We start from the raw sequence: 12,421 nt of genomic DNA, 5'->3' as shown, positions 1-12,421 counted from the left end.
CTGGTATTTCATCTTGAGGCATCAATGGCCTGCTACCATCAGCCAATGCCCCTCCTAAGTTCCGAAGAGGAACTTGACGTATTTGGGCCTTATTTGAAAAAGGTCAAGCTTACCATCTGATTGGACTTTGTGTTTAAACCTGAAATAGGGATAGGCCTTAAGATTCCTTAAACCTATAAAAGACACCTTCCTAAATTACCCGGGGTTTCTGGTTTCAGTCTGCAAGACTGTCCTCAGAGCCCCAGAGCTCTGGAATAAACCCTGCTTTGCTTTTACATTCTCTGAAACTATGTTTTGTGGTCTTTATTGAGGCAATAAATTATTCCTGGACCCTAGGCTTCCCTTTTGGGCCTTCCCAGTCCCTAGGCCTCTCTGGTCCCTTTAACATTTGACAGTCTTATGATTCCATGACACTCATTTTTAAAAATAGTATCATTTTAAAAAAGTCATTTTTGACACACACACAAAGTCATTTGTATACCCTTTTAGGAATAGACCTAAGAGTAAAAAGAATATTTAACATTTTTTTTTGCCATGAATGTCTTTGCAATACAGGCTTTTTAAAAAAAATAGATCTACAATGCAAAAAAAAAAAGTTTTACAATGCCAACTAACCTCTATGATGAATTTCACAGTGTTCTGATTTTGATCCTAAGGCTAAGTTGCCCACTATATCAAATCATCTGTAACACTGTATTTATACATAATGCAAGACCATCCAACACCATCACTTAAATTTCTCTTTCCTGATGAATGATGCCATCTCTATATTGGTTTGAAGGAAATTTAAGACTCTTAAAATTCGATTCTAATACTTGTTCAACTAAAGAGATTCTAGAGGAAGAGCACTTTAGGCAGCTCAGAGTTTCAATCAATAGATTATATTATTGCCTTCTTTCAGCTTTCAGGAAGCTTAATAGCAGGGGTTCTCAAACTTTTTTAAACACAGGACTAGTGCACTGTCCCTCAGACCATTGGGGTCTGGACTATAGTTTAAAAAAATCCACAAACAATAATGGTCCTCAGGCCATAGTTTGAGGACTTCTGTCTGATACTGAGAGGAGGAGTTGAGTGACATAGAGAAGGAGAGAGGAGTACTGCCAGCCTAGGACAAGTTGGCTGCTAAGCAGGACAGGCCACAGCAGCAGCAGCAGCAGCAGCAGCAGCAAAAACATCCAGTAAGGGGCTCAGCTGTAGGATGTTTGCCTTGCATGCTTCGACTAGGATCGACTCTGATGCAATCCCCAGCATTCCATTTGGTCCCGTGAGCCTGCCAGATCTGAGTGCTAAATGCTGAGATCTATGTTAGAATCCAAAGTCTGGTTTAGGAATTAACTGTAAATCTAGTCTTGCTGTGAATGTAAGTGTAGCCATGGCAAGCTCAGGCCCAGAGAACAGTTTCTGAAACCAACTCTACAGAAATTACACCTATATAAGGCTAAACAGCAGCTGACAAATGGCCAGATGAGAACCACACCCTAGATCTGTAGCAACTGGCAGATAGTCAGATGCTGGGGGGCTGCAGCCCACCCAGCTGTCTGTACTACATTTAAACTACAGTCAAAGATGCAGTGTAGGGGTTTACCAGAGCCACCCAGGTCATTCTCCTGGATTTTCAGGGTGCATCAGGGATTCTGGACCATAGTTAGATGTGGTGGTGGTGGTGGTGGTGGTAGGGAAATTATGTGGTACAGGGGATGGAATTAGACACATATACCATCTCTCCACTCCCTAAACTGTGATCTGAAGCCCCCCCCTTTTTTGAGTCTTTGGGGTTTATAGAAAATGTCATACTTATCAAGAGCAATTTCTGCTGGGCAGACAGAAGCAATGCAGCAAGGTGGCTATATATTCATTCCTGTTTTCTAAATGCCAGCTGCTAATCATCTTCAGTATTGTGGAATCAGGCAAGTCACTAACCAATCTTTGCTTAATTAACTAAGCAATAAAAGGAAGAAAAAAATGATCTACACATCCTTTGTGTAAACAGTTTAGCCCTTAGCCCCAGGCGCACAGGAAAAGCTCCATTAATGTGACTTAACCTTTTCTTTGGTATAAACTATTTTCATGGCGGGGCAATTTTATTTCTTTTGTTCTGGGCCTCTTAAAAGAAAGTCCAACAAAAGGAAAGGCGAGAATTGGGTGTGTGTGTGTGTGGGAGGGGGATAATTAACAATCTCCCCAGGCATAAAACATGGTCCAAGGTCGGAAGTTTTCTGCATCCTTTCGCAAGGTCAGGTCAGCTTGTCCCTCTGCCTCCACAGACCTGCCTCTGGGCAGCTGGTTCTGTTTATTCTTTTAGGTCTTGGATCACACATTGGCTGGCACCTGTCACAATGTGTATTCAGTTGCTGGACCAGAATTCTATCAGCTGGTCTCAGCCAAGGGCTGACTGGCAAGTTGGCAACTAGGAGGGTGTGGGGTTGGGGAGGAGGACAGCTGCAGATTCAAGTGGATTGATAAAAGATGTCCATTGGACAAGGCCAGCTTTCATTTGTATGAATGCAAGTGAAAAAAGTCACATTGAACCAACCTAGTTCAGCCTCTTGAATTTTGAATTTGACAAAGGTGTTTAGATTCTGGTAAGAAACATGGAAGGTGCTGATTTTGGTCCCATAAACTACAACCGGAAAGGAGGGAGGCTCAGGTCATTTCTGGGGCTGTATTCACATTCACTGGACGTTTGATTCTCTAAGAATGACAGTTAGTGAAGAAAATGAGCAGGAAGGAATTCTTTCTAGGACAGCTCACAAACTCATGCCACTCTCTTTCTGCTCCCTGAAACTCAGTACTGGAATGTTCTCTCTCCTCAAACCTTCTTCTTTTTTTTTTTTTTTGGTTTTTGGGCCACACCCGGCGGTGCTCAGGGGTTACTCCTGGCTGTCTGCTCAGAAATAGCTCCTGGCAGGCACGGGGGACCATATGGGACACCGGGATTTGAACCAACCACCTTTGGTCCTGGATCGGCTGCTTGCAAGGCAAACGCCGCTGTGCTATCTCTCCGGGCCCTCCTCAAACCTTCTTGATTCATTCTAGCTTGTTTCCCCTCCTGTTAGGATCATAATCTTTTAAAAAAGAGTTAAGGCGCTAGGGAGAGATAGTGACTTTTTATTCTTGGTGTCAATCCTTTTCAGCCTTGACTTAACTCTTATTCTATGTATAGGGCTCCCCAAATGTTTCTGATCACTTATCCCACCCATCCTCAGAAGAGGGTTCCAGAGCTGCTTCCCATAATGACCACGAGGTGGCAATCAAACCTCAAGAAAAGAGGAGAGACTACAGCCTGGGAGCCCGGCGCTGGCTGCCAGCTGTCACTCATTAGCACAGCTGGAGCGTCCCAGTTCCAGAAAAACTGCAAATGAATGTCCAATTTTCCTCGGTTCATCAAAATCAAACACCTCTTCCCATCAGTCCTGGAGATGGAGACAGGATGGAACCAATTAAAAAGGAGAGAGGGCCTCAAAAAAAAGTCAGGGCCCAAAGACATTCTCTTCTGGGGTCCTCTCTCTGGTCACATCGGAAGTTGCTTCTAACAACAAGTAATTTCCTCATGATTTGCCCAATCAGTTCCTGTTGATTTCCCGCATACTTACTGAGCTCCTGAGTTGCATCTTATTTACTTTCTTTAACAGACACCTGTTTAAGGCTCTGCATTAAAGAATAAAAACTCAGCCAGTGAATAAGTTGGCTCATGGAACCCCTACTCACAGCCCATTTTGCTGAGAGGATACCTGCTTTCCTCCCTTAAGAGCTTTCCTATCCACCTCAAAGTTTATAGGTAAAGAAAAATAAAGAATAGCCATACAATTATTTCAAAAGAGGAAATGGAGAAAAGGGAACTGGATCAAGTAATAGAGCATAAGCCTTTGAATTGAGAAGTCCTGAGTCCCATCTCTGTCATCACATGGTCCTGGAGTACTACTAGGAGGGGGTCCCATACAACATTTTTAATAAAAAAATAATAGATTACAACCTAAGTGAAAGAAACCACATCTACCAAACCATGATATAGTATTTGAAAATAACTAAAAGGCAGACATACTCTCATTTTTCTGCCTTTCTTCTATTCTCTCCATAGTTGCTGACAGTGGCAAACTAATGAAGATTATTTCCTCTGTAAAATGCCCCCAAGCAGTAACTGAAGTGCTTATGACTCCTATGATCCTCAAGAATATTTGATGAGGCCCCAGGTGAAAATTGTGTTAATGGGAAGCCATAGCACAAGACTAGGTCTCTACCCTGTAGGCACAGGAAGCGTGGGGACATAAGGAGACAAAGTTGTTAGGGAAGACACAGTCAAAAAGGTTGAGAACCACTGTCCTAAAGCATAAACTTAGATTATTGTCAATTTGGTAAGTACCAAAAGTTGGTGGTAGGTAAATTATTCCTCATAAAGCTGGTGGTTTGAAATAACCGGGTGCCACTTGGCTATCCAAGATTATAGCAGAAAAGAGATCCTGATTCAGTCCAGGTTAGTTTCTGGAAGTCAGTTCCATATTCTTATTGTGACTGCTAATTGGCTTCTGCAAAGAAGGAGAGCAGAGTATATCGACCCTTTCTGTGATGTCCTGTGGACTTTGAATGTCAATCCTTCTGGCTACCCTAGACCCAAAAGGCCTTGAGAGTTTGCCTTGTAGATGCACTGAAAGTGAGGAGACGTTATTCACAATAGGCAACCCTCATTATATTTACAACTTAGGGAACCCTCATTACAATTGTGAGCCTTTTTGACTTTCTCAACTTCCATCCTCTGGGGGTCATCTGCTCTCCAGGTTTGAGTCAAAGTTTTCCTGGAAGAGAGCAGAGATAAATTGCTAGTCAGGGCACCCCTCCTCTTTTTAAAGAGATTCAGGTTTTTAGAACTCTCTGTGTGTTTGTGTGTGTGTGTGTGTGTGTGTGTGTGTATGTGTATGTGTATGTGTGTGGTTGTTTGTGTGTGTGTGTGTGTAAAACTGGACTGGTCTCTGATGGTTTTTCCACTAGCCTTAGGCAAGAGGAATCTGCTATGCATCCCACTGTACTGTGTATTGTGTATGAGCAGCTGTGTTATGTTCCCATGACACAATATGTCATAGCATTGTGAGGAAAGGAAAAGACTGGGATCTTCTGGGAAGCATGGGGAGCTAGTAGCAGAAATGTTTTTAAGGGCATTGTTTACTGTCAGCCAATCTGATATATTCTTTGGACCTTTTCTATAAGACCCAACAATGGGCCTTATAAGAAAAGTCCAGCCAAAGAGTAAAGGGTGCTTGCCTTTCTTCTGACTTGTTCTATCCCTGTAATGCAAATGGTCCTCTGAGCATCCAGGGTATGGCACAACCCTAAGTCCCCCACTCCACCCCAATCATTTTATTACCCCTGGATAGTTTTAAAAACATTTCTACAATCATCATTTTTACTGCTCTCTCTCTCTCTTGAAACAATTCCAGTCCTACTCTGAGAGCCTTCTGATAATTCAGTAGAGCATGCCTTGAGTCAGAGTGCCCTGGATTCTTATAAGAACCTTGGGGGGCGGGGGTAAGACCGCCTGCCTCCCCAAAGCTTTGTTGTGGTCAACTTCTCTTTGCCTCACAAAGAAATATTGAAACAAATCCATCATTTGTATAATACTTGAGTGTTTACAAGATATATTCCTATGAACTGTTTTATTTGGGTTTGTTTGTTTGATTATTTTTTCAGAATCATGACTTTGATAGGTCTTTAGAATGAGTCTGGGTTTTTAATGAGCAAATCAGGGCCAGAGAGGTGAGTGAGAACCCCATACCTCTCAATGGGAAGTCATCTTTCTGCCCAAGAGACTTGTTCTTTCTGCTACCCATGCTCAACAAGCATCAAGCAAGAAGTGATGGGGATCCCAGACATACCCCACATTTCTGGGGATCCTGTGAGGCTGTTATCTTTAGGGCCAGTGGTCTGTTCTGGACAGACTATTTCCAAGATGAGTGATCAATACGGTGGTTTCCAGCCAGCTATCAAGGTAGGTCCTGTATGGAAAACAGACACTGGAGGAGTGGGTGGGGAGTCGTGCGTGGATATCTCTGACCCCCAATCTCTTCTACAAGTGGAAAGCTTCTGCCTAGACCAGGCAGTCTAGAATGGTTCCTGCTTGGATTCCATTTCCAACCTGCTGTCAGGATATGAAAGGAAGCAGAGGAAATAGCAAAATAAATTTGTCATGTGTTTATGCTTGAAAGCAGTGGTGTCTGAGAAAGAAGCATCTAAACAAACATATGTGATCATGGAACACTTGAAACATGGGTAAAGTCACTGAAATATGCTCAGTGTACCATGTGCATATTGAATTTTGAATGATAAAAATAATCACAAAATAATGTGATTGTTAAAAATGTGACTATTAAAAATAGTCACAAAATAATGTGTATGTGACTACAGAGGCTTGGCTGGGCTCAGAACACTCCGAATGCCAGGATTTCTTGGTGTGTTTGCCTGGTATGTTGGGGGCTCTGGGCAGGACAGCTAGCCATAGGACCCCTGGGCTGACCACTTAGTCCAGGGGAACAAGATTCCCCCCACACCAGGCGGGTCTTCAGGGCCACGCCTGGTTAATCGGGCCCTGGGGGGAGGGGGTGAGAAATTCCTCCCTAGGCATCCAAGAACTACAGAACCGCGCGGAGGCTTACGCCCCCGCGCGTACTTCATGTACTTCATGTATTCAGAATATTCCTTATTCTTATGTTATGTTTTCCGTATAAAGAATATTTATTTTGTATTCTCCCCTTTCCCACACCCCTACAAAGCTCTTTTTTACTCCTTAACTCTCTAACCCCCTCTCAAACATCACTAACCTAGTTTACTCTTTTTAACTTCAGTAGTGTACAATCCTAATCACAGTCCAAAGCTGTGCATTGTGTGTGACAACCCCAAACTGTTTCAAGATACATAAAATGGACACGTATTTCTTTAGAATATTTTGTGTTTTTCTCTGACAGCTATAATTCTTACTAAATGTTGTCTTATACAGTGATGATTCTAACCACTTTTTATCTTCTCTTTATGAGCTGTTTAACCAGGAATTTTGGTGGAAGAGTCCCCCAGTTTAATGCTTATTATTGAACCATGTCTTGGGAATCATTGTAATTGTTCTTATGGCCCCCATATGCGCCAATAACACCATGTGGCATTGCTTCTTATTTGCATAGGCACATTAAAATGGGAAAATAGTATAAATACAAATAAGATCCTATCTAATAGAGATTGGAACACACAAATCTTGTAGTGCAAAGGGACCTTACACCCTGAACATTGACATAACGACCTGGCACAGACCTCAGAAGAAAGGGCATATTCCATTCTCCCCTGAACCAGGAAAGCCATCCACGAAACATCCAGGCTGGTCTATAACATCACCTGGAAGCAATCCTCTACCACGGAAGACCTACACTGCTCAGACTTCGACCTGCTCAAAAGAGACTTCCCTTAACACTGAGAAGACTTAACAACAACAACGACCTGCTTACAGGACAGGGCTCCCTGCATTGCCCTTTGATTGTGAGGTGAAAGGAGAGGATGCTCCACATCCTGACTTCAATGTAAGATATGCAGATTCCAGGATCTTTAATACAGAAACATGATACCAACAACAGAGACTGTGTGAAAAATAAAAGTGTGTTGGCACTACAGACAATGTATTGGATTGGACGATCTAGCTTGCCTGGAGCCTAGACTTGGTCTTGTGCCAAGAAACTTCAGGGGTCTGGTCTCTTTGTATTTAGGCCAACGTTATTTCTTTCCATGTCCCTCATATTTTGGTGGGCCTATGCAAACAACAATTGCCACTCTAACACCATTTTTACTGTGCTCCTTTGACTCTAATCCTTAAAAAGAACTCACTTAAAATTTGAGGTTAACTTAAGCTAATATGCATGTATATGGAAATGTAAGAAAATACTATGCCTGTAATGTTTAAGGAGTTACGTAAGTTTTATGGCTTTAGATTGCCTTGTGTACTGTTAAGAAATATTATAATGGGTTACAATCTGGGGACTTGAGGGACAAAGTAATTGTACATGGATTCTGTCTTATTTATCTTAATGTTCTTTGGCTGAAATTTCAAAGTTAAGATATCAGCAAGGGGACTTCTGAGAATTATGTTATGGGTGATTGTCCTTCCACTGTAACTTTACCTTGTCCTCTTTCTATGCACCCTTGTTCTCATAATTAAAAATAAAAATTAAAAAAAAAAAAGAAAAACTATGTGAAAAGCTGGAACTTCGAATGGTGGAGAAAAAAAATAATGTGTATGTGTACTTTATTTTAAAATGATGTAATTTTACCCATATTTTTTTCATGTGGCTACCAAAAACATTTAAAAAATATGCAACTCCCATTGTAGTTCTGCTAAGGCAATAGTTCTCAAATCCTGACCAGAAAGTTCAAAGAAAAGAATATTCATCTGCATATAACATATTTGTCAGAAGCATGCTTTTGCCCTTCCTGTTTATATGAGTAAAACATTAGCTTCTGAAAATCAGGGAAGTGGAAAGTCTTCAAAATACAAAAATAAACCCTTGTCTGCAGATGATGTATACATTATCTTACAAAAAGTAAATCAATCACATTAGCAGGAAACTTCAGATCAACTGCCATGGTTCTTACCAGTTGGAGGTTCTCCAGATATAAGAGAATATTCCTAGTTCAGGTCTGACTTGCTAGCATTTCAGAGAAAGGTTTGAAGAACAGGAATCTCCTAGCACAGGAAGAATATTTCAACTTTATTTTACTTGGGGGGAGAACTAGAGAGATAATACAGGAGAAAAAGTGCTTGACTTGCATGCAGCTGACCCTAGTTCAACCCTTAGCACCCCAAACACTTCCAAAGGTCACTCCTGAGCACAGAGTCTGAACATCACCAAGTATGGGCCCCCCAAAATGTGAAACAAAAACAATGATGTACACATTTGAGGGTTGGGTAAATGAAAAAGACAAATACACTGGTTATGGATGTGATGTAGGAATTATGTCCATGAGAAACCATTATTAATAGTATTTAAGTAAAAAATATTTTAAATTTGGGGCCGGGCGGTGGCGCTAAAGGTAAGGTGCCTGCCTTGCCTGTGCTAACCTTGGATGGACCGCGGTTCGATCCCCCGGCGTCCCATATGGTCCCCCAAACCAGGAGCAACTTCTGAGCACATAGCCAGGAGTAACCCCTGAGCGTTACCGGGTGTGGCCCAAAAACCAAAAAAAAAAAAAAAAAAAAAAAAAAATATTTTAAATTAAAAACCCAAAATGTGGAAGTATTTTGTTTTTTTTTTTACTAAAATGTTTTTCATTTCATTCTGCTTTGTTGCTGTTGTTGCAATGACTCAGGGTTGTGTACTCAGCTGAAGTGATCATTGAGTTTCATACTCATTTAGCTGTGGTGCTTGAGCATATTCTAGCTAGAGTGCTCACATGTGTGCTCTCTGAGTGTAGCATTCCTAACCAAGGTGCTCACACATCTTTAGATGAAGCACACCAACACATCTGGCTTCATAATGTCAGTCTCATTCTCTGATGTGGCACTGAAGCTCCTAGAGAACAGGGTTGCTAGGATTGTGCTTGGAGTGTTTTGGTAGCACTGGAGAAAAAATTCATGACTTCACACTTACGATTTCTACAATAGAAATATGCCTTGGACCTCTGGACATTTTATTTTGGGAGGTAACAGCCTTCTTTGTGGTTGTACTCACACGCTCTGCTCAGGTATCATTCCTAGTGGTGCCTTGGGGACCATATTTTTTACTGGAGATTGAACTAGAGTCAATCACATTCAAGGCAAGTACCTTATCCCTGTATCTCTAGCCCTTGGATAGACTGGTAGGTGGATACATATAAACTTATCAGCTGAACATGCTTTTATGTGCTGAGATCTCTGACTTGTTGGCCTAAATGTTGGCTATTAGTTCCTGGTATCAGTTTAATAGGACATACTCTGAAGAAAGTTGTCAAATCCAGAGATAATCTATCTTTTTTGTTTGCTTGTTTATTTTATAGAATGCCATATATGGCAATGCATAGAAATTATTCTTGACTCTATACTCAGGGATCTCCCTGAGTAATACTCAGGGGACAAAATGAGGTACTGGGATCAAACATGTGTCAACCTCATACTAGACAACTACCCTACCCTCTATACTATCTCTTCAGCCCCCTTCTTATTAAGTGGCCTGTCTCATTTTATTAAAATATCTACCAGGGAATTTTAAGTATTTTCAACAATCCCTTTTCTAATTTTTGCACAAAAAATATGACCTTCTGTAAGGGATGACTTCTTTTCTATAGAGTAGTCTATAGAGCCATTTTATATAGAATGGGTATTTGTAGCCCAGGGATCATGCAAGAGAGGCAATTATGAAAAAAGAAACATTTATAGATCACAGATCCAAAACTAATGCTCCAAAGTTGTTTCTTTAACTTCAATGAAGGCCGGAGACATTACTCACTGGTAGAGCACTTGCCTTGCATGTGTGAAGCCCTGGATTTGATCCCCAATACCAAAAATAAATAAAGTAGATCTCTCATCTTTACTAGGGACAGGCTATATAATAAGATAAATTCTCATTCCCAGTGGTACACCACATTTTATGGTGAAGGTGAATGGATTTTGCAGGTGGATTTTCATCTGACTTGGGGATTATTCTGTATGGGCTGTAATTAATCATTTTATCCCCTTAAAAGAGTATATAAGAGGTCTGAGATGGATGTCAGAGAGATTCAAATCATCCCATAAACTACTCTATTGAGAAAGCAAGTGAAAGTTCTCCAGGGTGGACTACATAACAGGAGATGCTGAATGTCTCAGTTCTGTAACTAGAAAAAATGGTATTGTTAGCATCAATAGATTTGAAAGATACCTCAACCTCTTTTTAAGAGGATAATTTTCATTGGCAATATGAGGCCAGTCTGGTAAAGTGGTCAGTCTGCCAGCCCAAGAAAAGGACCCTGTTAAGACCTTACTTTGGAACTATAGAAACTGCCTGACAATAGACAGTGGTTTGAAGCCTCTCAGTGAGTGATAGTACCTTTTAGAAGTGCAGAAATTATGAGACCATGTAGTAAAAAATATCAATTACCAGATTGTGAAAAATTGCGAGTGCTGCCTGTGTGTGTCTGTGTACTGTCCTGTTGTGTGAACCTCTTGGAAGTGGGCTGAAAAAAGGCTCCAGAAAACTCTCTCCCAGAGGCCAATTCTAGGGCAGGAACACCAAGAAACTGCTCCATAATGTGAAAACTGGCTATAAGCAGTACTTTGCAGAAGCCAGGTCCCCTGTTTGTGACGTCAGGCAGGGAAAATCCACAAAACTACGCCTGCCCAGTGAGGCCCAACAGTGAAAAATTGTGAGTGCTGCCTGTGTGTGTCTGTCTACTGTCCTGTTGCGTGAACCTCTTGGGAGTGGGCTGAAAAGAGGTTGAGAAGAGCAAGGCCACTCCATTTCGCTATGCAGCCATGCGCTTTTTCTAAGAAAAGAACACCATCGCAACAAGAAAAAAAAATCACACTAAGAACTGTGCTGGATCACTGAAGCCCAGCATTTCTCTCCGGACTGTCTTCTCTGCTGCATGCTTGGGCCTAAGATTTGATCCTGTGTGAGGCTTCATCCACGGAGGACTACCCTCCCTTGGAGGCAAGTCAACCCATCCAGAAAGGGCAGAGCCAGAGGAGTGTGGCTGCCTGCATCATTTAGGCAATGAATACCACCACAACATGTAGAAAAACCCACAATAAAAGTGTTACAATGGGGAAACAATGCAGGCCAGCATCAGACATAGAGAATGAAGATGACAATTCTGATGACCAGATATTGACCAACCAACTAATCAACCTCTCAGATAAAAACTTTAGACTAGCAATATGGAAGATGCTCAAAGAACTCAAAGAAACCATGGATCGATTGAACAGAACACTAATAAGAACCAAGGAAATATGATGACAGAAATCACAAAACTCCAAACTGAAATAACATGTCAACTAAGAGGCCTGAAAAAGTCAGTAAACGAAGTGAATGACAAAATGGATAAGCTCTGGGAAAGGGTATCAGAAGCTGAGAATAGACTTGGTGCTGTGGAAGATGAGATACATAACAATTCCATACAGCAGGAGAGATTGGAAAAAAAACTTAAAGCAAATGAACAGACAGTGGAAAAATTAGTCAAAGAATGGGAACAGATGAAAATAGAAGTCTATGATAAACTCAACAGAAACAACTTAAGAATCATTGGAGTCCCAGAGACCCAGGACGAAAATTTCCAGGAAGAATCAACGGTTAAGAACATCATTAAAAAGAAACTTCCAGAACTAAAAAATATATGCGATCAAATCCTGCATGCCCGAAGAGTACCAACCAAAAGAGACCCCAGAAAAAATACCCCAAGACACATCCTAGTCACAATGATGAATCCCACAGATAGAGACAGAATT

The 12,421-nt window shown here is 41.3% G+C and overlaps 2 protein-coding genes across 2 annotated transcripts in view; both read left to right on the top strand.

The window, feature by feature from the left end:
• Positions 1 to 3,322, top strand: part of MEP1A (meprin A subunit alpha) — a 61,880-nt gene extending 58,558 nt beyond the window's left edge. The window contains 2 exon segments of the mRNA XM_049764733.1: positions 2,303 to 2,399; positions 3,164 to 3,322. Of these exon segments, the coding sequence (XP_049620690.1) occupies positions 2,303 to 2,399; positions 3,164 to 3,322 (256 nt within the window).
• Positions 1 to 12,421, top strand: part of SLC22A3 (solute carrier family 22 member 3) — a 662,601-nt gene that overhangs the window by 448,363 nt on the left and 201,817 nt on the right. The window lies entirely within an intron of this gene.

The sequence above is a fragment of the Suncus etruscus genome, chromosome 18 (genome assembly GCF_024139225.1).
Source record: "Suncus etruscus isolate mSunEtr1 chromosome 18, mSunEtr1.pri.cur, whole genome shotgun sequence".
Classification (NCBI taxonomy): Eukaryota; Metazoa; Chordata; class Mammalia; order Eulipotyphla; family Soricidae; genus Suncus; species Suncus etruscus.
This window is presented reverse-complemented; position numbering and strand designations above follow the sequence as displayed.